This window comes from Drosophila melanogaster, chromosome 2R, assembly GCF_000001215.4.
Source record: "Drosophila melanogaster chromosome 2R".
In the NCBI taxonomy this organism is placed as follows: domain Eukaryota; kingdom Metazoa; phylum Arthropoda; class Insecta; order Diptera; family Drosophilidae; genus Drosophila; species Drosophila melanogaster.
In genome coordinates this window covers 10,084,628-10,109,730 of record NT_033778.4, presented here as the reverse complement: position 1 = coordinate 10,109,730, position 25,103 = coordinate 10,084,628, and the positions used below count along the sequence as shown (strand labels likewise).

General features: G+C 42.5%; 5 protein-coding genes across 21 annotated transcripts; 2 read left to right on the top strand and 3 right to left on the bottom strand.

Annotated features, from left to right (window-relative positions):
* Positions 1–43: 43 nt before the first annotated feature.
* On the bottom strand, positions 44–10,054 carry 14-3-3zeta. 12 transcript variants are annotated; one of them, NM_165740.3, is made up of 7 exons: positions 9,881–10,054; positions 5,322–5,475; positions 4,901–5,014; positions 4,664–4,790; positions 3,906–4,029; positions 3,627–3,790; positions 44–2,264 (listed from the first exon to the last, which is right to left on the bottom strand). In NM_165740.3, the coding sequence occupies exons 2-7, from the start codon at positions 5,381–5,383 to the stop codon at positions 2,109–2,111; spliced, it is 747 nt and encodes a 248-aa protein (NP_724884.1). In that variant the 5' UTR covers positions 5,384–5,475; positions 9,881–10,054; the 3' UTR covers positions 44–2,108. The 12 variants fall into 12 exon arrangements, with proteins under 12 accessions (NP_724884.1, NP_724886.1, NP_995792.1 ...); NM_165742.2 differs by lacking the exon at positions 3,627–3,790 and adding an exon at positions 3,279–3,442; NM_206070.2 differs by lacking the exon at positions 3,627–3,790 and adding an exon at positions 3,279–3,442 and having other exon boundaries at positions 9,993–10,054.
* Positions 10,055–10,140: 86 nt separating this feature from the next.
* RpLP0-like (Ribosomal protein LP0-like) lies at positions 10,141–11,213 on the top strand. The gene is made up of 3 exons (NM_136710.4): positions 10,141–10,272; positions 10,338–10,585; positions 10,646–11,213. Exons 1-3 carry the CDS (start codon positions 10,245–10,247, stop codon positions 11,138–11,140), a joined length of 771 nt encoding a protein of 256 aa, NP_610554.1. The 5' UTR covers positions 10,141–10,244; the 3' UTR covers positions 11,141–11,213.
* Jra (Jun-related antigen) lies at positions 11,175–13,251 on the bottom strand. Of its 3 annotated transcripts, NM_165739.2 has the most exons (3): positions 13,135–13,251; positions 12,593–12,726; positions 11,175–12,488 (listed from the first exon to the last, which is right to left on the bottom strand). In NM_165739.2, the coding sequence occupies exon 3, from the start codon at positions 12,462–12,464 to the stop codon at positions 11,595–11,597; it is 870 nt and encodes a 289-aa protein (NP_724882.1). In that variant the 5' UTR covers positions 12,465–12,488; positions 12,593–12,726; positions 13,135–13,251; the 3' UTR covers positions 11,175–11,594. The 3 variants fall into 2 exon arrangements, with proteins under 3 accessions (NP_724882.1, NP_476586.1, NP_001260844.1); NM_057238.5 differs by lacking the exon at positions 13,135–13,251 and having other exon boundaries at positions 12,593–12,803.
* Positions 13,252–13,314: 63 nt separating this feature from the next.
* Positions 13,315–24,562, bottom strand: CG2269 (uncharacterized protein). 4 transcript variants are annotated; one of them, NM_001259304.2, is made up of 7 exons: positions 24,309–24,562; positions 18,932–19,188; positions 17,735–17,974; positions 15,588–16,587; positions 15,097–15,528; positions 14,753–15,035; positions 13,315–14,682 (listed from the first exon to the last, which is right to left on the bottom strand). In NM_001259304.2, the coding sequence occupies exons 2-7, from the start codon at positions 19,131–19,133 to the stop codon at positions 14,488–14,490; spliced, it is 2,352 nt and encodes a 783-aa protein (NP_001246233.1). In that variant the 5' UTR covers positions 19,134–19,188; positions 24,309–24,562; the 3' UTR covers positions 13,315–14,487. The 4 variants fall into 4 exon arrangements, with proteins under 4 accessions (NP_001246233.1, NP_724880.1, NP_724881.1 ...); NM_165737.2 differs by lacking the exon at positions 24,309–24,562 and adding an exon at positions 21,963–22,165; NM_165738.2 differs by lacking the exons at positions 17,735–17,974; positions 24,309–24,562 and adding an exon at positions 21,963–22,165.
* Positions 22,604–24,289, top strand: sut4 (sugar transporter 4). The gene has a single exon (NM_078951.4). It carries the CDS (start codon positions 22,768–22,770, stop codon positions 24,100–24,102), a length of 1,335 nt encoding a protein of 444 aa, NP_523675.1. The 5' UTR covers positions 22,604–22,767; the 3' UTR covers positions 24,103–24,289.
* Positions 24,563–25,103: the final 541 nt, after the last annotated feature.

Here is a 25,103-nt window from a genome sequence, read left to right as displayed (position 1 = left end):
CTACGATCACAAATATTATATTTGAATAAAAACTCATTTGGTTGGTTTTTGTATTATTTATTTAATTTTTTGTTTTTTTTTTGTTGGTAATTAAGAAACTGTAATTTCAATAAACTTAAATATTCCACTCATACATCAATCTTTGCCTCTGTTATATGCATACAATTTACGCCTACACCCGGTTTAATTTTCATCTGGTTGTTATTATTTTTCGGTTTTATGAATGTATTGCAGTTTCACAATATTATTATTTTATATGTTCTGGGATTCGACTTATTAGCGTTGCGGCAAAAGTGTTTCTTTTATTTAAATATATATTTTTTTGTTTGCTTTTTTTTATATTCCTCACATTCATAATATAGCGATAAATTCAATTGCGAAAATATACATTTACTTTTATCATACATACATATGTTCTGTATGCTGGACAATAATATATTTTCTTTCAATACACATGCAAAGTTTTCTTGTATTTAAATTAAAAATTTGAATAGTTTAGTTCACAATATTTATGTATTTTGATTCGATCTTCATTTAACTTCCGTTTTAATAATTCCATTGCTGATTTGCAGGCTGCAATTGTCATAGATTGAAGAAGTCGACCACGTTTTCGAACGATAATAAAACAGCTAAGAAATAATCGCCAGATTTTAGGAACAATTTGTGGCTGTTTCTTTGTTGGGGAAACGCTTCTCTGGGCTTAAACGTACACATATTTATGCATGTACTTCAAAAAGTTACACCCAACTAACGAATAAATGGGAAATTGGGCAGACATTGCGCACAATAAAACTCGTGCCTTCGCCATGTTGCACAGTAAAAAAAAATGTTAGTGGACTTCCGCGAGGGGATATTAGATTTCATTTCGTTCGAAAAATTCATTTGACAGACGACAGTTGGTTATATGTATGTATTATATGAGTTATGCTTTTCACAATTGTTTATACCAAGAAAAAACAACAAAGAAATTGCAATTGTAGATTTAACCCTTTTGTTTTATGTAAGACATGTATAAAAAATAGCAATGAACAATTATATATTTTCTGTATTTTTCCGTTCTCGCCACATTCCTCTAACAGATATGGTTCCTGATTCATGGGATTTGAACCGATTTCCGCACGTGCATTATAAATGCAGCCCTGTCTGTGTGTGACTGTGTGTATCTGTGTGTGCTTCTGTTTGTGTGTGTGGGGGGCAGGTTGAAAAACGAAAAGTGAACCAATTTCGAAATGAAATAAACGTAAAATGGGAAACTAGGTTTTTTGGTTTTATTTGTTTAGAAAAAGAATTACAAATAATACATAAGTTTGTTTTTATTTTTGTTTTCTCATTTGGTTCGCTTGGTTGTTGTTGTTGTTGCTGTATCTTTTGCAGTTGTTTCTGTTGCCATACGAAAATTAAATATTAATTTGGACTGTTGCAAAAAACGTATAATAACCGATTATCTCATTTCATTTCTTGTGTATACAGTTAGGAATATTATTTAGTTGTTTTTTTTTTGTTGTTTTGTAAGGAGGAAATCCACACGAGGCACCGCCAGGGCGAACAAATTCGGAGCATCTAGAGTTTGGCCGTTTCGATCGGGAAAAACACACACAATAACGAATTATCTGCTAGATTAATTTGATTCAAAATCCGGAAAAATCATGCCAAACTCCCAAATAGTCCGCATTCGTTTGACCCTCACAGCGATGCTGTATTTTTCTGTATTTCTTAAGCAGTTGCAGATCTTAAGCTACATTTGAGTCGGATTGGCCGGCATCTGTCCAAGCATTTGACCATCTGTATACTGGATTCGCTTGCAACCGGAACCCGGCTAAAAACTACCCGTGACAATCGGGAAAACGGCCTCAAATGCCGGCCCATCGGCCCCAAATGAACTGTGAAGCATTCTGCCCTCAATTCGTATGTTAATGTCTCAAATGTTCGCGCTTTTTGCCTGCCTGTCTGCTGCTCTCGCCTGGATTATCGTTTCATTTCAAATTGTTTTGCTTTGCTGGTTGCGTTTTATAATATTTGTTTCTCTTTGTTGTTTCTGGTTTTTGTTTGTTTGTATTACTGAATAATATTTGCATAGTCAAAAAGGAAACATTTGCTTAGTTGTTTGGTTAGTTGTCGCCGCCCTCCTGTGGCTCAGCTTCGTCGCCTTGGGTGTCGGACGTCCAGAGAGTCAGGTTGTCCCTCAACAGCTGCATGATGAGTGTCGAGTCCTTGTAGGAGTCCTCGTTCAGTGTGTCCAGCTCGGCTATCGCATCATCGAACGCCTGGTGGTGGTGGGTCAAAAAAGGTACTTTTTAGTATAAATTCTCTAAGGATTCGAATCAAAGGAAATGTTTGGCAAGGCGAATGCAAGTTGGTAGAACAAAAGCATTTTCAAAGTGGCGTTAGGTTCATTCATATTTGGCTTCACTAAACAACTTTATCAAACTGAAATCTAAGGCAAATCGTGTAAATCAAAATAAAAGTAACAAAAGAGTTTTGTTGACCTTAACAAAATAAAAACGAAAAGTGTCCACCAGCAAAGGCCGCATGTAAATTATTTCACAGGCAAAGTTTTTGGTATTTCTCATGCAATTGAAATGGGAAAATAAGTGGGTGGGGATCGATATACATTGCGCTTCAAAAAGTTTGAAATTTCAGTAAAAAGAAAAATAGTTGCAAAATTTTTTTTCATAGGTTTACATTTTTAAAGGCACTACAAGGAATTTGAGCTCAAGAAATTAGTTTATGTTTTCTTCTCAAACTTTTAAAACGCCTTGGTAGTAAAGTATATCTCTTCGTCGGGTTAAAGCTCATTTAGTTGGTTAATTAGTCGCTGGGTATCTTACTCAGTTTAGTCACAGAACAACAAGAATTTCTATCATTGGGTAATTAGTATTCGTAAGCAAATTATTAAGTTTACACAAAAGAAACATGTATAAGTTGAACTGAACCTGTTTAGCTAAGTGACAAGCCCTCGCTGGTGAATTGATAATTTCGTAATAGAAGACGGAAAAGTTGAGAGCAAGACCTAATCTGATTGGATGTGTGGGCTGCATTTTGGTTTTTGCAATATCGAACGCCTCCTGATAGGCTTTTTTCGAGTCCTCAACGACGGCTTAATGATTTACACATGATTCAGTAATGGAAAAAAGTAAGAAACAAAACCAAATGTTAGGAAAACCATTTGAAAGTAAACAAAAAAATTCTTAAATGTCGATGGATAGTGATTTTGTGTGCCTTTTGCTCGCTTGCCATACATTTCGATTAATCGAGCCAAGTCTCAGTGCGTTATTAACCTGTTTAGCCAATTGGCAAGCTTTGTCTGGTGAGTTCAAAATCTCATAGTAGAAGACTGAGAAGTTAAGGGCCAGACCCAAACGGATGGGATGTGTTGGCTGCATTTTGGTTTTTGCAATATCGAACGCCTCCTGATAGGCATTTTTCGAGTCATCAACGACGGCTTAACGATTTACACATGATTTAGTTATGTAAAAAAGTAAGAAATAAAAACCAAAAGTTAGGAAAACCATTTGAGAGTAAACAAAAAAGTTCTTTAATATCGACGGATTGGGATTTTGTGTGCCTTTCTTGCTCGCTTGCCATACATTTCGATTAATCGAGCCAAGTCTCAGTGTGTTATTAACCTGTTTAGCCAATTGGCAAGCTTTGTCTGGTGAGTTCAAAATCTCATAGTAGAAGACTGAGAAGTTAAGGGCCAGACCCAAACGGATGGGATGTGTTGGCTGCATTTTACCCTTGCTAATGTCAAATGCATCCTGGTAAGCGGTTTGCGAGTCATCGACAACGGCTGTGTTTTGCAAGAGTATTTGTAGTTTGGTTTGTAAAGATTTTATTATTGTACAATTCGGGCGTACAATTCGGGGATAGGGTGTTTTTGTTGGTGTGCTTGACAAGATACTTACTGTTGCGTGCATCTCCTGTGGCAACCTCGGCTAAATACCTGTAGTAATCACCCTTCATCTTCAGGTAAAACACCTTGCTCTCGGGATTGCTGGCTTTTGGAATAAGGTATTTGTCCAGAAGTCCCTGTAAGCAAAGGAAACAAGTACTCCAATTAATTTCATATCAATTTCGAAAACCAAACGCAACAATTAACCAAGTAAGCCGCCAGGCTTATTGTAAACCTTGTTCTAAATCATTTTCCATTTTAAAATCCATCAAGCACCAGTTAAGTTTAATCCAATATAAAAGCCCCAATCAAAGAAAAGCGAATGGGGAAACCCCCGAGTTCAACCCTGGCCATGGTCATTTTCTGATCCGTGAACGGCAATATAAATTTCATATACACACAAGCGAAAACCTCTGTGTGTGGGGGAAAATGGAACATGTTCATTTTAAAAATAGATTTATTGATTGTAACAAATTTTTATATTTCACTAGAGCAAGAAGGAAGACCAGAAAACAGGCCCACCCTCTGGAAAACCCACTGAACCATCCAACCAACACCCTCGGACAGCTGAGCTTGCCAAGGGCGGAGGTCTTTATACATATATATATATATATATATATTTAGGCGGTTGACAGGTTTGCCATCTTCATCACCGTCAATGCAGATGAACAACCAAGTGAGTTGTGGGCATGAAAATAATTAGATGGACCAATTACAACCCCATAAATCCTTCAGAAAGAGACTTGCGCAGACTTGCGGACCACCACTTACCAAAACTTCGTAGCAGATTTCCCTCAGCTCCTTCTCCACACGCTCTCTGTACTCACGGGCGAGCTGCTGTTTTCTAGCGGATGCTTCGGTTTTCTGCTCAATGGAGGAGATGACACGCCACGATGACCTGGTTTGGACATGTTAAACACACCCGGAGAAGGGGCAGAAACATACAGCTTAGCACTTGAACTCCAATCTATAGTGCGACATTAATCAATCTGTGATTGATTGACTCACCTGCGGGCACCGACCACATTTTTGTAGGCAACGGAGAGCAGATTTCTTTCCTCATTTGAGAGCTCAACGCCAGTCTCTGTGACGGACTTCATGGCCTGGGCCATATCATCGTAACTGCATAGAAAATGTTCCATTAGTGATTGAAAATATTTAGTCATGTAGATCACAGAAATATATGCATTCTTTAAATTTTGAAGAACAACTTAAATGATACATATATTGTTCATTAGAAGATGATTTTAAATGGATTTAATAAAACAGAAAACAATGTTAAATCTTAGAGTTCTTATAACTTCCAAGAATGTCTTTTTTACGTATTAATAAATATTATGTGCAACTATAACTTTTGCCAAATGAGTTTGTAGGGTTCTTTTGAAGTTCTGTGAGGTTGATGAACTTTATTATAAGATGAACCACTTACCGTTCTGACTGCTCGGCCAGTTTAGCCTTCTGGACCAGCTCTTCCTTATCGACTGTCGACATTTTGTTTGATTTTTTTTTCGGTTACTTCACAAAACTAATAAAATACGCCACACAGTTCGATATGCCCCTCAAAAGTTGCTAACAATGGCTTTCTGCAATAAATTAGAACGTAAACAGGAGCATTAGTGTGTTTTTCAGTGGAGGAGAAATGTAGGTGAGGCCACTTTAACCCGTTATCTCGTTCTCGCCTAACGGTTCTCGGCTGTGAGCTCTTAACAAACACCTGACTGACTAACAGAGTTCTGTTGCGGATTACTTGTCTGTTATATTTAGCTAAAATTCCACAGCAACCAGCAGTTGCACAACACTGCGAATTTTTGTGTGGCACTGTATGTTCTGTGGAGTGAACTCAACTGCCATATACGATCACCCCTTATAGGGGATAATAGACATTATAAGATATTCCATGTTTTTGGTTCGATAGATGCTTATGCTTTTAAATTAATTGAAGGCCGCGATTCTATATTTTATATTCGTTAGCTCTAAAAGTAATTTAAAAGATGTTTTGCTTGACTACAAAGTTATAAAATGATTTTTCCTTATAAATTAAAGAACTTGAGTGACTAATAATATTATCTGAGTCACTCAGACAAGTCCAATATACCCGCAATGCACTTGCGCGAGTATTCCTAGGAAGGTCGTACGAATTTAGTTTGTTGTCATGCTTCCGCTGGACGAAAGTGTTGGATTCAAAGCTGCGATGACTCATGCATTCGCAGCAGGTCTTTATTGACTAATCGCTGACGGAATGGCTAATTTAAATGGGAAAAAGCCAGCGACAAAAACAATGTGGCACTGGACATGGCCGCACGTGTGGCAACTATGCAACTATTCGAAGCCCAGTTTATGGGTTTGTGGAAGGCCGAAGGTGGAAAGAGAGTATCTGGCAGATAGATGTGAAAAAATACAAGTTCGACAACAGCGATAAAAATAAACCATGAATAAAAAGAGAGAGGGAGAAATGGAGCACAAGTCGGCCCGCCTTAATGCGTTTTTATATATTTTTGTGTGTGTGCCAAAGATAGATATTTATGTACGTGCATAGAGACCGTCTGTTTGTGTTCTCCGCACAGTGACGCACTCAATTACTTGCCCACTCGCTGAACTTCTATCGATTAAACGTGCAGTAATTATTAGAAAACAAACAGAAAAAAAAAATCCAAATAAAAACACGGGAAAGCAGGCGACAATCATTAATCCGCTCACACGTAATCCAATTATAATTCCTTGCGATAGGATCATCCAAACTTTCAATGTAGGACCAATTTCCGGCTTGAATTTTCAAAGGGACGTGGGAAAGGAAAATCGATTAATTTCCGCTCGACCTGGAGAAAGCTTGGAAACAAGAACTGCGTAGGACGAGGGGTGAAAATCGGTCTGTGGAAATGCATATGTATGGGCGTTGCTGGTATTTTTAGACAACTGGCGGCTCTGGACAAAAAAAAAAAAAATTGTTTTGTTTGCCCGCGCAACGGAAACCTCGAAAACCAAGCAAGAATGCCAGCTAATGCAGCCAGCCGATGATTGAAATGGAAAATCTCAACACATCGGCATCATAAAAGCACCAGCAACAATCCCACAAATACCGCGTTCAATTGGATTTACAGTCCAGCTTGGCTAGCAGCGACCGCTGAATAGTTGCTACATTGAAATGGTTAGGTGAAAAATAGTCTCCAAAATGTTTGAAACCCCATACAAATGTTCTTTACTGAAGCTAACAACTAGTTTCAAAGACCCAGTAACATTGGCAGAAGCAATTATAAATGCTGATTTCTGCGCAGTTGCCTAAAAACCAACCAATTGAAGTTTAAACCATATGAAAACAGCTATTATTTGTGTTGCGACCGACCGCCAAATTGAAAAAGCATTGACCCTTTGTCAAAACAAAAAGGGCGGCGGGGCGTGGCGTAGCAAAAATATGGAAGGGGGAGGGTGCGGTGCGGTCTCCCGACGCGTTTTTAGGTCAATTGGCATGTTTTCTGCCTGTGCTCGGTAAATGCCAAAACATTAAGCCAGGCGTAACGTAAATTAACGTAACACTCCCCTAAATGGTCACAAATATGTTTGTAGTTTTTATCGGATAAATCAAAGGAGGAAAAACTTGTTTCAACCACGCAGATTGCTCATCTGCCTGAATGAATAAATTGGTAAATAGGGGGAAAAACAGGTGGGAGGTGGGTATCTCGAAGTTATAGATACGTAGACCTTAGAGGACGGTTTAACACCCATATGGTCAGGCTAATTTCGGGGCTAGAAAATCCTGCGAAATCCGTGTCGGATGGATACTTGGTACTTTAAACCTTATCTGCGCCGGCCGACAGCATGCGCAGTAGCTCAAGAACCCCCCCCCCCCCCCCAAACCCCCCGAGACCGAGCCGAGCAAGAACCCAATCCCCGATGATGTAGAAATTCCTCTACACTGTAGATACCGCTACTGCGGCTCTACATGGGGCGAAAAAGTTACTAACTTTTATTGGGGCTGTGTGCGTGCGACTCTGCGTGTGTCGGTGCGTTCTGGGTGGTGGTGGTAATGGTGGTGCGGATGGGTGAGATGGTGTTGGTGGGGCCGCCAATCGTGTTTCCAAGTGCGGCGCTACAAAATTATAAAAATAATCGGGAGAAAGGAGGAGCGAGGTGGGAGGGAGGGAGAGAGCGGAGAACGCCGCAGAGAGAGGCCGAAATGTATCTACCACAGGCGGCCGCCAAGTGTGTTGAGTTTGGCGAGGAAACCCACCTAACCGCGTGTCCCCATCCAAGTATCAACTTGGATATATATATATATATATCTATCTTGGCGTACTGTGTGTACATATAGCTGGCTATATAAGCGTAAATATAGAAGTCGGCTATGTCCGCCGCCTACAACTTAACCGATGAACTGCTGATGATGATGAGAAATACGAAGCTACAAGCGAATCTCACCGCATCACATACATGCACCAATACTCGGGCAACTCGGGAATGTTCTTTTCTTTCATTTTCTTTTCTTTTCCTTATTTTGCACAAATTTACACTTTATTCTTTTGCGTAGATTTTTTTTTTTTGGCTTCGGATCGATGTCTGATTTATGTATTTCGATTTTTCTGCGGGACGAAGTATAGATGCATGTAAGTGATTGCTCATAGGCGGCATTACACGTGTTTTTTCTTCGGATATTTTAGCAATTTTACGTTTTATAATTCCATACACACACTGGCAGGCGCACACACATAGGTACAAGGCACTCTGGGCCAGCAAAAATGTTACTTACATTCTCGATTAACTGAAACTGAAACGACAACGAACACTACCAACGAACGAATGAGAATGACGGACGGCAAAGGTTGCACACATTCGCCGCGCCGCTGTATCTGTGTTTCTGCGCTCTCTCCCCACGCACACTCTAGCAGGGGCACATGCGCCGCCGCAGAATGAGAGGGAGCATATGGGGCTGGCTCAGGCGAGAGCGAGAAAGTGCGACAAGTGAGAGAGTTTCAGGGTTGCCAACCTGCTGTATAAATTAATGTTGCCAGGTGTGCAGGTAAAACTTGGAAACCAAACTTTCAGATAAAATATACTAATTAATAGGCGTCTCAGAACTTGTAGATAGAGAGCTTTAAAATGAGCCAGCTTTTATTGTCAAGTCTTTGTGTTATCATCGTTTTATGAAGTAATAGTTTATAGTTCGTTTCCAACCTGTTGAAACTTTCGAGCGCTTATCTCGCTGCCAGATTACGCTTTTATCTTGACTTTATGGCCTCCGCAAGGAGGAAACTAATCGGGAGATGTATGCCATTGATAAGGGGGTGGCGGTAAATTGCCTTAATTCTAATTTGGATTTCATTGAATTGGTGCACTCACACATAAAAACGAGATATCCACGTACTTATGATTTTCGTGAGGTGAGGCAGGGCCTACGATTGTGGGCCGGAAGTTAAGGCGAGGATTTAACAATCAATTTCTAGTTCTAATTATACTTAGTCCTGTCAATATGGGATAATTCGACAAAATTAGAGTATATTCTTTTGAGTCTTCTTCTATTGTTAATTATACAATAAGAAAATATATTTAATATTCTATGATGTTTTTGTATTACATTAAGCATAATGTTCAAGTCATTAAAAAAAAAAAACGGTAATTAGGTGTACGAGGAATTTTCTAAATAATCGTGTAAGTGTATTGCAATTCAACTCGTGCGTGGCGAAGACATGCTCACGCGCTCATCTCTACATTTTACTACAGCTCACAAAGAACAAGACGGAAAAAATTACGTCATCGGCGTCCTATTTGGTTGCGGTAATGAAAAATTGCTACGTCCATTTCCAATTGTAATGGGATTTTCGCAAGGCCAGTACCGCACGCAATCAAATGCGGAGAGCCCAAGGGGCAGGTGGCATCCAATTAGGAGGCCAACGGAATCGATAAAGTGCGTGGGCGCACTTATTCGGGGAAAATTTTATCCGCCGACAATATGGCGGTCGCAAGCCGACACACGACGCACTAGGTGAAACTACTTACTGCGCCTGGGTTTTCAAGCGAATATCGAATATATGCGTAATCCTTGGGCTCTCAGCACACGACTTTTAACTTAGTTTTAAACGAGCAAGCACTTATTAATTAGTTAATTCACCTCTTACGGCTCGGACGTGAAGGTTCTTCTTCTTCTCTACGCGCAGATGTGTTGGAAAACGAGGAAAGCTGAAGTAGGGATTGGCCCGCAGGAATTTTCCAACCCGCACGGTGCGAAATTCCGATACACGATAGAGCTATCGATTGTTGGTTAGGAACATTTACCATCTCTAGAAGGCCGCACGTGTTTACGTTCGGTGGGAAATATTCTTGGTTTCTGTTAAGAAAACGTTGCTATTTAAAGGCTACAGATATGCCGCGCTCCAAACGTGATAAGAAAGGTGAGAGTTTCGGCTTTAATATATACGATTTGTACTTATAACGTGCGATACTCTTCTTCCCTTAGTTTCCCTGACCAAAACCGACCGCAAGGGTCTGGCTTGGAAACAGCGCATTGTGGACGACATTCGGTTCTGCGTGGGCAAATACCCAAATATATTCGTTTTCCAAGTTCAGAACATGAGGAATAGCTTGCTGAAGGATCTGCGACAGGAGTTGAAAAAGAATTCTCGTTTTATCTTTGGCAAGAATCGTGTTATGCAGATTGGCTTGGGTCGCACGAAGAGCGAGGAAGTGGAGCCGGAATTGCACAAGGTAATTAAGTTTAAGTGGATTAACATATATCAGACACTAATCACAGGCTATGTCTATTAGCTATCCAAGCGATTAACTGGCCAGGTGGGACTGCTTTTCACGGACAAATCCAAGGAGGAAGTCCTGGAGTGGGCAGAAAACTACTGGGCCGTGGAATACGCACGCAGTGGCTTTGTGGCCACGGAAACGGTTACCCTGCCAGCAGGTCCCCTAGAGGACTTCGCCCACTCTATGGAACCGCATCTGCGTTCCCTGGGCCTGCCCACCAAATTGGAGAAGGGAATCGTTACGCTGTACAGTGACTACACGGTTTGTGAGGAGGGCAAAGTTCTAACACCCGAACAGGCGAGAATCCTCAAGCTGGTGGGCAAGCCCATGGCCAAATTTCGGCTGACCATGAAGTGCTCGTGGACAAAAAGCGAAGGCTTCCAGCTGCATGTCGAGGATGATGTGAACGACGAGGAACAGGCTGATAGCGCAATGGAAGAGGAGGCCGAGGCCGAGGCCATGGATGACAACGACGACGATGATGACGAAGAGGAGGATGATGAATAAATAAGTTTAAGGCGTAGAAATAATTTTTTTATGTATATATCAAGTGCAGAAAATATACGTATATTTTAAAAGTACATTACATATTATCTTACGTTCAACACAGATAATACTTGATTAACACTAGCTTATACTAATAACTAAGTAAACAAAACACTTAAGAAGCATTTCAGATATTGCAGCTAAAACCAAAGAAAGGCACAAAGCCTCAGGTTGCGTCGTCCGCGAGGATGTAGAGCACCAGAGGCTGTTCGTTATCGCTCTCCTCCTCCAGGAGTTCGCTGTTAGTTAGGGAAATATCCTGAGAGGCCGAGCCCTCCAGCTCCAAGGCACCGGTGCTAGCACTTGAAAAGAATTCCAGAGGCATGGGTTGCTCGGGATCTTCAGGATTCGAGGGGGTTTCAGTCTCCAGTGCCACGTCCTCCTCATCATTCTCCCCGGCTGACAACTCCAAATGTTATTGGTCTGTCGAGTTCGGCGGCACCGTGCAGCCCGCGGCAATGTGCTCCATCACCTGCTGCTTCAGCTGCGCCACATGGTCCTTGAGGTTCTTCACGATGCTAGCCAGGTCGACGTTCTCGCCCTTAAGTACCTTCACGCGATCCTCCAGCTTTGAGATGCGCTCCAACTTGCGCTTGCGGCACTTGGATGCAGCCACACGGTTACGCTGCCTCTTGCGCTCCAGCTTGATCTTCTCCTGCGCTTCCATGTCAATGGGATTAACGGTGGGCGAGCTGGCTTGATTGACGGGCTCGTCCTTAATCACCGAGAAGCCCTCGGTCATGTTGGTGTAGGTGAAGGTGCCTCCGCTGATGCCATTGTTCACCGCTGTCATGGCTGCCGCAGTTGTGTTATTGGCGGCGGAATTAGCGGCGGAATTGGCGGACGGAAATGCCTGGGAGTTAGTGTGAAGATTGTGTAAGGCCTCCTCGAATCCCCTGCCGAAGTCCAACTGCTCCACGGTGACGGGCCCCGCCTTGGTGGGGAACACCTTTCCCGGCTGCGGTGTTTGCATCAGATTGTTGGATAGCAGGATCTTCTCCAAATCGGGTGTGTTTACCGTCTTGGATGACAGATCCGGTGAGTTGATGACCAGTGGTGCGAAGATGCGCTTGTTCTTGGCACTCTTGCTGTTCAGATCCAGCGAGCCGGGACGCTTGTTAGGATTCGGGGTGGATGTGTTCAGGTTCGGCGACTGAAAGTCCAGTGACATGGGGCCTTCTTCTCCAACGGGCTCGGTTTTAGGTATGATCTGAATGGCAGTTGCTCCGGAACTGCCAGCATTCTGAATACTTAAGTTCGCAGCAGCGGAAACGGGGGTTTTCATGTTTGCTCAAGCAATGACGTCAATCTGATTCGGATGAAGTGAAAGAGACGAAAACGGAATGAAAACAATCTGATAAAAACTCGTTTCGCGATGAGTCATGCGAATAACTCGCTCTTCTTCTTACTCACCAGTGGGTGGGAACTTTGCTTGCAAAATTTGATTAGCACAATCTGTACTTTTGTGTTTTCTGCTTTCTGCACTGCCACTGCTTAATCACCGGTTTTATCGGCCAACGAATCGTTTGATTTTTATTTTGGTTTCGCTAAATAATTTTACGAAAATATTTATTACGCGCAAGGTTGTTTTCAGAATGAGTGCTAGCGGTGGTACAAGTGTCGATTATTTATTCGATATTGCTATCGATACTGGTCTTTAAATGCGATGTTTAAACAATGGGCAGCATTGACTCAAGCAAGAAGCTTAGCAGTGACACAAACCATTACCGGTAGCTAAGTTAATAAAATACAATATAGGTTTTTTTTAACATTTACTAAATCATTATGAAAGGTGAATGGAAACAAGGCCGTCGCTAGTCTTTCATGTTTTTCTTGAAATTTTCTTGATGTTTGGCAGTAAAAGAAGATGCAATAGATCTCTTTATCACTCCTGGGCGTCGGTAAATAGGAAAGGAAATATATTTTTCGGTCTGGTTAAGATATTGTTTTCGCACTTGGGGAACCACAAACTGTCCAGACGGATCCATTATGTCAGGAACTCCAGGAAAACACTGATGCTCATGATTTTGTGATTTTGCGAGTTACAATTGAAAAGGGGAAACAAAATATGACACTTAACTCGGAACATTCGCAAATAATTTGAAAACATCCGAGAAAAAAGGCCATACGTTTTTGGGATATTCCCGATATATTTATATTCGACATTTATGATAACTGTATAGCAATAAATATTTTCAAATATGGGTTTTTGTTCTGTTTTGTTTTGTTTTTCAAACTGTAGCATATACATCAAGTTTAAATATATATATTTGTTCGTTTATGTAAATACATTAATAATATTTTGATTTCGCAACCAAACGTCTTGCTGTTGTTCAGATTGGTATATATGCTGGCCCTAAAAGATTTACACATTTATTAAACTCCTTGTATATATTAATAATCACATCTATAGATTTGTTAGAGCTTCAAATATTTGTCTTAGTTATGTCCATTTATTGTAAGCACGTTGAAACACATTAATGTATATGTTCATCTGTAGACAAGTAATGCGGAGAGAGAAGTCTCAGATACTATAGTTAGTTGCTCTGCATTTGGCGTTCGCAAAGATACATAGTTTTTTTCCCGGTGTAGGCTAAAATCGTTATATATGTATAATGTGTATAGTGTATTATGGTATGGCACACGCACGTATGTATGTGCACACATCCAAGTCAAACCGAATAGAAGAATTCTGACGGTGACTTTGGAGGACTAGCTGCCAATGTGAGCTCTGCCTTTCATTTTGCTTAGAATGTCAAGCGAGTTGAGTTACTTAAAAAGCTGGCTGTGGATTAAATACTTGTATGTCTTGGTTAAGCATATGTATGTGTGTTATGTTTCGTCTATGATCACGTTTGTACACTTAAACACCCATAAAACGTGCAAATATGTTTCGAAAAATTCCATTTTACGCTGAACACTTAAACCAAATAAATCGGGCCGCATCGGGCGTCTACTGCGATTAACTGAATCCAAATTGTATGTATATCTATATGCATCTCTTTAGGTATCTGGTAAACTCTAGTTGGCTGCTGCCGCCTCGCGAGGCGGTCAGGAAAATCCATCAAAATATTATGTCATTGTATGCGACGACTATTTGGTTTTGAATCAATCGTTTGTTTGATTTTTGCCAGTTCAGCAAGGTTTTTATATTGGTTTTTTGGGCTCATATTGTTATCTTCTCTCTCTCTCTCTCTCTGCTTTGCATTGCGGGGTTGTCATTTTCATTTTCGATTTATGATTTTCTTTTTAAACGCACACAAAAGAGACGTTAGGAAAACACTGGGCGGCAATTCGGAGCAGTTCGCTTAAAGCCCAATCTCCCGCATGGCCCTGTACAAGCAGGGATTCTTCAAGCACTCCCTAGGACCCAGCTGCCGGCCGTGTGATCCCCGCAGGATCATCAGGATGGAACGGGCCGCCGACTGGCAGTCGTTGCTGTCGCCGCAAACGCTATCCGCCTCCGCCAAGTACTGATAGTCGCAGGCTACCTGTGAGGCACCCTGGAAACGGAAATGCAATGGGTAAACTATAGTTAACCATACTCGACTCAGGCATCCTGTTTTCACTTACACATAGATAGCATATCTGGTGAACACCGCAGAGGGGCAGGAGCTCCTGGTTAATGTCTCCGGAGATGAGATCGACGCCCCGACAGCGCTCCGCCATGGACTCGATAATGGGGCACTGGTTGGAGCCCACAATGTAGTTCTTGTTGCCCAGATAGGCGTCGTTTAGGGTCTCGTAGGGAGCGCTGCCCAGGCTGAGTGCCTCCTCCATGGTATTTGGCTGCTCCGGATAGCGCAAGTAACCACTGCGCTTCCTCTTTTCCATGTCCTTGGGTGGTCTCGAGTCTCTGGAGGATTTGAGAAATAAACACATCGAAATAATGTAAATTTAAGGGCATTTTCATTTACTCTGCCAGTTGATCTGCCTGCTCCTTCTTCACCGACTTTTTGTTCAACCAGTAATTGGAGTCCAACGCGTTCTCCTCGGATTCCGGTTCGATGGTATTGCGCATCAGGTGACTCTCGTTGTCCACTGATCTCCTTAACTTATCCAGAGCCCTGCGCATTTTCTCCAGACTGTAAGCGGTTGCCAAGCGCGAGAGGACATGGTCCTTGATTCTGCGGATGTCGTCCTTGCTGTTGAGTCCCTCGTGTGCACCCGTATACTTGATGGTCTCGTCGATGATGAAGTCCTCGATGGACTGCAGCTTCTTGTCCATGCTGTCCAGCTTTTCGGCATCGAAGTCACGCTTCTTTTTCTCCGCCTCGGAGCTGTCATCTTCGTCATCTTCCTCATCATTATTGGTGCTACTATCCGTGTCGCTGCGTTTCTTTAGGTTTCTGTTAGGAATTACATTTATTAAGTGTATAAGAAATGTTTAAGTCCCATTAAAACTCACTCTTTCTTCTGCAAGGACTTCTTTTTGCGATCCAGACCGAAGTATTGTGACCAATCTATGGACTTCTTGGCACGGAGCATCAGGTGACCCACAGTGGGTGCATGAATGTGCTTATTGCCTCCACCATTTCCAGATAGACTGGCAGCAGCTCGTTTCTTCTTGCGCCGCTGCTCATCGACTTCCTCGGTCTCCAGGTCAGCTTCACCGTCCTCCTCGTCAAACTCGTCGTGGTCATCCTCATCGGAGCTCTCCTCACCCTCCTCATCATGCTCGTCCGCCTCCGTATCCTCGGCGTTCTCGCCATGCGCATGATCACTTCGCTTGCGATGACGATACTCGGGTGACATTCCAGGCACATGGCCACCATGATGACCGGCATGGCCGCCATGCTGGACCAATTCACCAGCGCCAGCTGGAGCGGATGTGGGCGTCTCCTTGGGCGTAACATTCACCCGCTGAAAGTTGATCTCCAGCCGCATATCCCCCAAGGCGGTGGCGGTGGCTGGCGGGGATTCAGGAAGATTGGTCGTGACCTTTGTCTGCTCATCCGCCGACCGCTTGCGTTTCTCCTCGTTATGTGATTGCGATTCTCCGGGCTTGCCGAACAGTTCGCTCAGCTCCTGGGCCACCCGCTCATCGGTTCTGCCCAATGGAGATTCCGGATTGGAGTTGGTGGTGCTCCTCTTGGCCACAGGGAAGCGTTTCCTCTTATCACCGTTGTATGGCAACCATGGCAGAACCGGATAGGAGCGCTTCTTTTGCATGAGCAAGTAGTAAGGCGGCACTCGCATCCGCTTCTTTTGCTCGAACTGCTCGACTTCCTGTTCCGGTTCCTGTTGGGTTTTCGCCTGGTCCAGGTGGCGCCACCATTGACGCACTGCATCCCGATCCCTGGCCTCTTCGATTTCGCGCAGAAACTGCTCCGTGAGCTCATTGTGAGCGGGCTCAGCGTTCAGTGGCTGGATTTCACGCTCGCGGAAAGCCGAAGGAGCGGATCCATCTGAAAAAGATTGAGAAATAGATTTGAGAAATTAATTTGGTCCTCTAATTTACTGAATGTGGTTATTTTATATTTAGACACACTGACAAAATATATTCATAAGCCATTAATTTGTGCAAAACATTAACAGTTTAATATTGATATATTGGTATTGATTGATGTATTATTCATTATAAGATTATAAGATTCAATTTTAATTTAAAGGATGAAGTGGCATGAAATGATACGTTATATAACATAACGATGCAGTTTGCGATTTATTTAAACGTTCTTTCCTGTTTAGCTTAAAAACTTGATAAATATCTAGATTTTCGACGATTTGTTTTGCCTATCAATGAAAAATGACTTAACTTTGACCTTGGCAAAAACATAATATGCGATAAAAAGAGAGTCGATAAATCCTGGACGTGTGTGTGTGTGGAGGACATGCATCAAGTTGCTGGGTCGACCGGCCATTAAATCAAATGACAGGAAGACAGGCAGGATCTGTCGGTCCTGAGCCGCTTTCCAGCTGATTGCATTCATCATCGGGACGCTGGAGTGGAGCCGTGGAGCATCGTCCCACTCAGCACTCACAAGTTAATCGAAGCTAAGTGGTTTTAGCCAGCCCATTGTTGGCCCAATCCACTCCATACTCCCTCCGCTGGGTGCTCAAGTGGACGCATGCTCGCCGATGCTCTGTGGATGTCCACAGTTCGGGTCAGGATAATAGCACTTAGACGCATAAATCGTTCGTTTTCGGGCATTCGCATTGAAAAGTAGCCACTTGAGCAAGGTGCTAATACTTGTCCATTAGTGCGCTCCTCAATCAGGATATTTGGGAAAAAAAGGACCCTAAATCATGGCTTCATTCTCTAGAGAGCTTTGGCAATTTATTCACGTAATAAAACAATTTTAGTTGCCCTTTTTTATGAAGAATGGATAGTTATTATACAAACTCTTATATTTAATGGAGTTCAGTCTTGTAATTCAGACAGTGAAGTTTAACACTCATACACTTTTGCTGGGGATTATATCATGCTCATATATTTTCAATTAATTTATAATAAAACATCAAACTAGCATTGTGCAGTGCTACGTGAAGGACCTTAATAGTGAGTAGGTATTCCGAAGGTGCGTGATTCTCAGCGCTGTGCTTTCGACTTACCGAACTGCTCGTCACGTTCGCGAAAAGAGGAGAAACGCTTTCTCTTCTCATCGACCAGATTACTGGGGACCAAGTCGCCATCGTCATCGAGTCCCAGACCCATGCCCATGCCCAGATCCAAGCCCAAGCCCAAGTTGTGATCCGGACCGTAGTTGTCCTCGTCGCGTTCTAAGTACTTGCCAAGTGCCTTATTAACTCGATGGCGATTCCGATTCCTATTCTTGCCAAATAAATCGCCATCTGTGCGAGCGTTTCGGGTTGGTGAAGAGGGTTTTGGTGAAGAGGTGGAGTGGCCAAAAGAGAAAAGAAAAGGAAAAATGGAAACGAGGAAAAGTAACAGCGATACATGTGACTGTGAGGGGAAAATCCGGTAAATCTGTGCTTGGGGATCGGCTATCCGGGGCACGTGCACTCCGCATGCGGCTTCCCGACATCTACGTTTGCCTGTGATGGATATCACTTTCAGACTTCAGCAACCACTTGCGGTTACATAATCTACACATGCAGTTGACGGCCGTCATCTTCAGAACCAGCCACACAAATCGAATAGTAATATTTCGGCATATATGTACATATATGAATTGGCATATGACGAAATATGCTTCACTGAACAGACATTTCTAGAGTAAATGGCATAATTCACTCCCAAATGAATTTAAAATATAATTATTAGGATTTTATGCACATACAAATACTATTTCATTCCGATTTTGAGCCATTTGTTAAATATTTTTAAATTCAAATTTTAATTTATAAACTTTTAAGCACTTCAAATACACTACTTTATTGCTATTTACTTTTCTATATATCTAAGTTAATAGTAATTATTTTCCGCATAAGTTTTAAGACATCTACTCCAAACTACTTCCACTCTTGAAAATGATATACGAGCAATTTTCAAACAAAGTTTTCCATAATTTTCCATAATAATAAAAAGCACACAGATAACTATAATCGACAAGTACAGGGTATGCATTAAAAATTGATGAACTACAAGGTAGATTGGAGCATCTTAAAGGTCCTGTCTGGCGTTCATTCTAGTTCAACCTTCACCTTAACGTTAATCAAAGTTCAAATTACATGGGAATTGCTTGATTAACTTACATCGGCGTAACGTGTGAGCAAAGGTGAAGGTCTGCGCTTTTCCCCGAGGAAAACCAATTTCCCGGCCAGATTCGCCCAGCCCCCCTAACTCACCTTCATCCCAGTCGTCGAGAGCTGGCTGCGGAGGGGCGTTCAGTGGATACTTGGCCGCCTCCCGACGATGCAGTTCATCCACGGCCGCCTGCAGCGAAAAGGCGGCGGTGCGCTGTGGTGTCGCTAGGATGCACTGCACCACCGCCAGCAGCACCAACATGGCACCACTGGGGCCTACAAATCGGTTGGCCATTGCTGCCATTACCTCGCTGGCTGCTTTCCTTCTTTCACTCTGACACCAAATTGAACTACTAAATCTGGAAAAAAAATAGTGCAAAAAATATTAAATTCATAAGTTATTTTCGAAGATGCACAGGAAAGCACTTTCGTAAAGGTCCTTGGTCTAGTCTAGGAAATTTATATCATAGCAGCAAACAGCAAATGAAAAAAATAATAGCTTTTTAAATTATTTCTTTCTCTTAAACTTTGTATCTATCTGTAAATATATACGAAGCTTATGTTAAAAACTGCGATATTTAAAGACTAAAACCACTTAAAACCGCATTGAATTGTTTAAAAATTTCGATCGGAAAACGTGGCTTAGGAAAACCAGTTAAATGTTCAACGAACGGGATTAAAATGGTTTTTAATGCCCGACACGTTTGCGACAGGTGCGTAAAAAAACTTTTAATTACATTTGCACTTTAAAGCGTTGTCCTTTTCCGTGCATGAATGTATGTGTCGCAGTGTGGGTGGGTTTTTGTCGTTGTGTTTGTGTGTGTGTGTTCGTGAGTGTGTATCAGGTGTCATCTTTTCGCGGCCACTTGATGGCGTGTGAAATTCCATATTTCCTCGCTTAATTATGCAAACGAGCAGCAGGTACCCGAAAATTCCGGACTTACGCCGCACGAAGTATTTGAATAATTTGCCCATTTCATCCTGACTGATTAATGAAGCGAATCCCACAGCCTCATGCATATAGAAAGGACCAAGGAATATAAATCAATAAAATTCCAATGTGCCTGCAAATATCCAGCGTGCTTGGCAAATTAGAGGGGAAAACTTCATCCGATGAGATCTTGTATTTTCCGGCCCGACTTTCCGGCATTCTTGGCCGCTGACAAAAGCCAAGCTGACAATTATGGGAAACTTGAATTGCTGCTCGGATGCCAACTGCCATTGAAATGCTCATCCCGACCTTATTTATTCGCTCCTCTGCTTTTTCTCGGCTTCATGGTGGCGCACATAAGTATGCTACGCATTTCTCGGACGGAATATATGGCTTGGAAGCAGAATATATGGTAATCATACCAAGACGCCCACTACACACTACCCACTACCCTCCATCCACAACCACTCTGCTCCATAGTTGTGCTCCTCTCACTTGGCTCATACCTGTGGTGGTCACGTTTGCTTTTCATTTTTCCCCTATTAAATGTCAAGGCAGCCGACGCTTTTCATTCGCTTTCCTTGGCTTTTCCTGCGCTTCTATGGCCACTCCCGCGCTGCTGAAGAACCCTATTTGCGTCTCGCCTGCAGCTGTTGGTTCGTCTCAGTCCACGTTCATTGTATTATTGCTGCTTGGCTGGCTTTTGTCTAAGAAAGCGAGTCCCCCAGTTGTTGATGTTTTTGTGTCTGTGCCTCCGCTCTAATCCAGATTAAACGCAGCTGCAAAAAGCAGATTCCATTTCCCCTCGACTGCAAAGGGTTTCCCTGCCACATGCCTGTTGATCGGAATGATGCAGCTCCTATAAGCCATCTACTAAGGCTCTTACAATGTGCAGAGAAATTAAATGGGGCTACTCTGTATCCCGTATTTTTAATTCAGACCCACGGCTGATGTTATTGTGGCCAGAAGCACAAGCCGCTTTGAGCTAAAGGATACCTATACTAAGTTAGTATTAAGTGTTTTTGTTTAGCCTATCTTAGATAGACTTGTTTTCTCCTACATAGATTTGAGCTATAGATTTGCTTACAAATGTTTCTTTTGGGGTTTTGAAATTTAAATAAATATATGAATAATTATGACAGAACAAATACTCTTAAATGGATGAAATTATAGCAACTTATGTAAGAAAAGTTACCATTCTGCTAAGCTAAGAAGCAGTAAGAACCGTAGTTTTTTTTTTTAACAAAATCTCTTCTAACGCACAATTTAAGTGGCTAACAGGGCGTATGATTAATATGCATAGCTTCTTAAACGTCGTTTTAATTCAATATCATATTCTCTGTCTATGCTAATTCGATTATGATCGATTCAAGGAACTAAAGTCTTTATAAGTTACGGGTTAGTGAGAATCACTGCCAACAGCTCAAGTGGTTCACGGGGCGTATGATTAATATTGATTGATGCGCCTGTCGTCTTACGTTTCCCACATCAAACGGAGTCAGTGCTAATAATTTATTGAATTTCAGCTGAAAAGACTCTGCCTCTCGCCAATCAGATTTCCCGACCGAACAAATGCGACCCAGCAGGGCATTTAAATTAGCGTCCTAATTGAATTTGTCGCAGCAACCATGGATACTACTGCTCTATATATATATATATACATCTATACCACGAGCAGGACTTGGCCATTTTGCTAGCTAGAAAAGGGATCCTTTTGCGGGAATTGGGACAAATTCAATCGGGCTTTTGACCGGCGACTAAGTGAATGTGAATGCATTCTGGCGGCAAAGGAAGCGGCTAATTAGGGGCCGGTAAAAGCTTTTTGCCTTAAAATATTTAAGGCCAACGAGGCAAATGTCCTGTCCTCGGGGAAGTTGCCAACTTGTTAGCCAAGATTTTGCGAGCGTGTGTATGTATCAGATATTCAGGGAAATGCCCGAGGTACTTTGTCAACAGGCCAACAAACAATTCATCAGCTCCATTGTCCAATTAGTGAATCCCGGGAGTTGCAAATGAATTGTACGCAATTATTTTGGCTCCGCTTCGTCCTCCCACGCATAAAAATATATATATGTATATAATATATACACACACGCCCACCAGCGAAATCAATGGAAACGGAAAATCCTGTGCAACATTTGCGTAATTCCTTCGCCACACACACAATCACTGGCCAAAAAGTTTGCACTTTTCACAACTCACTTGGATTGTTTTAACAATGCTCTTTATTTCCACGACTTTCGAGTGCAGTTTTCCGTGCGAATTTTCCACTTTCTGTCAGACACTTTTCACAACATGGCGTCACGCCTACGCCAGCAACACAAAGGAAGCGCTCGTCACTGCCAGCCAGTAGCCACTGTACCCACCTCTGTGCTCAGCCAAGGCGGAACCAAGAGTGTCGCCAGTCTCTGGAGCTTCCATGCTTTATACAGGACCCGCGAGGACCGACGGCACCCGAAGCTCGCCGAGCGCCTCTCGTCCTCGCGAGACGGGGAGCGTGGGAGTCGCGGAGAGAAAGCTTTTAGCTGCAGCCGAGCTTCGTTCGGGAAGACACTGAACAAAATTCTTAGAAATAGTTAAAGTGTATGCAAAAATTTCTTCGAATATATACAAAATGATATTATGTCTCTACTAATAACTGTTGCAAAATAATAATTAAATATTAAGGAAAAACATTTTTTTGATCTAATAAATTTGCATTCTACAATAAATCGATTGGAAAATTAAAATATTTTATAGTTACTAATTATTATTAATGCAACAAGCAATCCAAGTTTTCACCACAATTCGAATCCACAATTTCTTATGAAAAATGTAACATAACAGCATTATAAGACTTCATTCGAACTTAGTAGTATATGATTCTTACGTTCAGTAGAACGAACTATTGATACTAGGCAGTCTTTGCACGCACACACTAATAGTTAGAGTGTAATTTGCCTCTGTTTCAAAATTGTACAAATATAAATCGAAACACTGATTTTTTCATCGCGCATTTTATGTAAAAATGGGAACTGCCACTCAGTTTATTGTTGGTTTCATCGGCGCCCTGGGCGCCTTTTGTCTAGGCGCAGTGATCGGCTGGTCAGGACCGGTGGAAAATGAAGTCAAGAATTCTAACGCGTACAACTTTACCCCTCGTCAAACGGAATGGGGCCTGGTGGGATCTCTGATGACTCTGGGTGCAGCTTTCTCGTGCATTCCGGTGGGCGTGCTCATTGGTAAGATCGGGCGGAAGACGACAATGCTAATCCTGCTGCCACCGTTCTTTATCGGATGGCTCCTGATCCTCCTGGCATCGCACATAGCAATGCTGCTGCTCGGACGCTTCGTAGTGGGATTCTGCGGAGGAGCCTTCTGCGTGACTTGTCCCATGTACGTGACTGAGATAGCCCAGGTCCAGTACCGCGGAACCATGGGATGCTTCTTCCAGCTGCTAATCGTTTTTGGTATTCTGTACGCCTTTGTGGTTGGAGGTTTTGTAAAGACCTTCTACTTTAATATTGCTTGCGCAATTTTGCCCGTAATCTTTTTTGTCTTGATGATTTTTATGCCGGAATCTCCGATTTTTCTGGCCCAAAAGGGAAAAGCCGAGAAGGCGGAGAAATCTCTTAAATTTCTGCGCGGAAAGGATGCGGATGTGAGCGGTGAGCTGAAGGAAATGAGCGCCGAGGGCCAAAAGGAGAAGGCTAGCGTTGGGAAAATCCTATGCCGCAGGATTACCCTCAAGGGGCTGTTCCTCTCCATCGGTCTCATGTTGTTCCAGCAGATGACGGGCATCAATGCGATTATTTTCTATTCTACATTCATCTTTGAGACGGCTGGATCGACCCTGGAGCCCAGAATATCTACAATTATTGTGGGCATTGTGCAGGCTATTGCCACTATCATTTCGATCCTGGTTATTGAGAAAGTCGGTCGGAAGATACTCCTATTGGTGTCCGCCTGCATGATGGGTATCAGCACCCTGATCATGGCTCTTTACTTTGGCATGTTGATGAAATCTGGAGTCGGCTGGCTGGCCCTAATTGCCGTTTGTGTTTTTATTATTGGATTCTCCCTGGGATTCGGTCCAGTTCCCTGGCTGATGATGGCCGAGCTCTTTGCCGAGGATGTAAAGGCCCTAGCAGGATCGATTGCCGGGACTACAAATTGGTGTTTTGCTTTTATCGTGACCCTTCTTTTCCCTGTTCTTAACGATATTATTGGAGCAACCGCGTGCTTTGCAATCTTCTTCGGATTTGCGGTGGCCGCCTTTGTCTTCATTCTCTTCCTAATTCCCGAGACAAAGGGAAAAACGCTTAACGAGATTCAGGCCAAGATGGGCGAGAAGGCCGAATAGTACTTGCAATCTTTTGATATCATCAGGGATTCAAGTCTATGGATCTCTGACCAAACTTTTGATAAATTTTCGTGGAATTGGAACTGAATATTTGTACCGTCAAATGCAATCAAATGCATTTAAATTTATGTCTTAACATTTTTCTACATGATGTTATTATGAATAAAATGCCACCTCTTGACATTTTAAGTGTTGTGCCGACTCACCATTTCGCGCAACGTATTCCTTGCAGATCCTTCAATCCAACTACTTGAACTACTTGGAAAGAGAAATCGACACACACTGCACTGAAATCAGAAACGAATTGCCAATTGCCAGGCTCTATATGCAAAATAGATGCGCTTTGACTTCGTATGCAATCGGAGGGTAAATAGCAAATAAGTCCAGGTAAATAGTAGAAAGCTTTCCGGCTGACAGGATGCCATTTCCCCAGCAATTTCGGGCCTGGTTGCGATTTCCCGACCAGTGCGCATGGCACACGGAACATCTGACGGGCGCTGCAGCTGGGGGTTATGTACACACGTTATGGCCAGGCCAAAAGCACAAACCAATTCCGGGAACGAACTGTTGCTCTCTCCCATCAGCAGGACCCCAATTCGAGCCACCTGTTACTCCGCCCGCCCGACAATCGGCGTGCATACGCCCCACAATCATATCCGGAGTTCCCCCTCCCAACCACTAGAAATTTGTCTTTGGCTGAAGATGGGAAAACAAAAATAAGTATTCAAAATGTATATATCATTTTGTCATTTTCAGGTATTTTAAGCTTGTCTTTAAATTTACGACATGAACAGGTCGTGTGACGTGTAGTCAAAAATGAATTGTTGTATCCATTCTCATTAATCCTTGCTAATTGTTGTCAAGGAGTATACACTAGAAAACACCAGGTACAACTAATTGATTATTTGATCAATCAAGCTTAGCATGAAAATGCCACCTCAACATTTTCTTGTACATGACGTCTGCAAGACTGATTTGGTCGTCTTACCGATGACTGTACT

Excerpts from the sequence above, each read along its gene's own strand:
- 14-3-3zeta (NM_165740.3), bottom strand. The coding sequence starts at position 5,383 with ATGTCGACAGTCGATAAGGAAGAGCTGGTCCAGAAGGCTAAACTGGCC. Across the intron at positions 3,791-3,905 it reads CACAGGAGATGCACGCAACA|CCGTTGTCGATGACTCGCAA; the intron begins GTAAGTATCTTG and ends TGCAAAACACAG. Across the intron at positions 2,265-3,626 it reads CTTGCCAATTGGCTAAACAG|GCGTTCGATGATGCGATAGC; the intron begins GTTAATAACACA and ends CACCACCACCAG.
- RpLP0-like (NM_136710.4), top strand. The coding sequence starts at position 10,245 with ATGCCGCGCTCCAAACGTGATAAGAAAG. Across the intron at positions 10,273-10,337 it reads CTCCAAACGTGATAAGAAAG|TTTCCCTGACCAAAACCGAC; the intron begins GTGAGAGTTTCG and ends TTCTTCCCTTAG. Across the intron at positions 10,586-10,645 it reads TGGAGCCGGAATTGCACAAG|CTATCCAAGCGATTAACTGG; the intron begins GTAATTAAGTTT and ends TATGTCTATTAG.
- Jra (NM_165739.2), bottom strand. The coding sequence starts at position 12,464 with ATGAAAACCCCCGTTTCCGCTGCTGCGAACTTAAGTATTCAGAATGCT.
- CG2269 (NM_001259304.2), bottom strand. The coding sequence starts at position 19,133 with ATGGCAGCAATGGCCAACCGATTTGTAGGCCCCAGTGGTGCCATGTTG. Across the intron at positions 15,036-15,096 it reads CAGGCAGATCAACTGGCAGA|AGACTCGAGACCACCCAAGG; the intron begins GTAAATGAAAAT and ends CAAATCCTCCAG. Across the intron at positions 14,683-14,752 it reads ACCAGATATGCTATCTATGT|GGTGCCTCACAGGTAGCCTG; the intron begins GTAAGTGAAAAC and ends TTCCGTTTCCAG.
- sut4 (NM_078951.4), top strand. The coding sequence starts at position 22,768 with ATGGGAACTGCCACTCAGTTTATTGTTGGTTTCATCGGCGCCCTGGGC.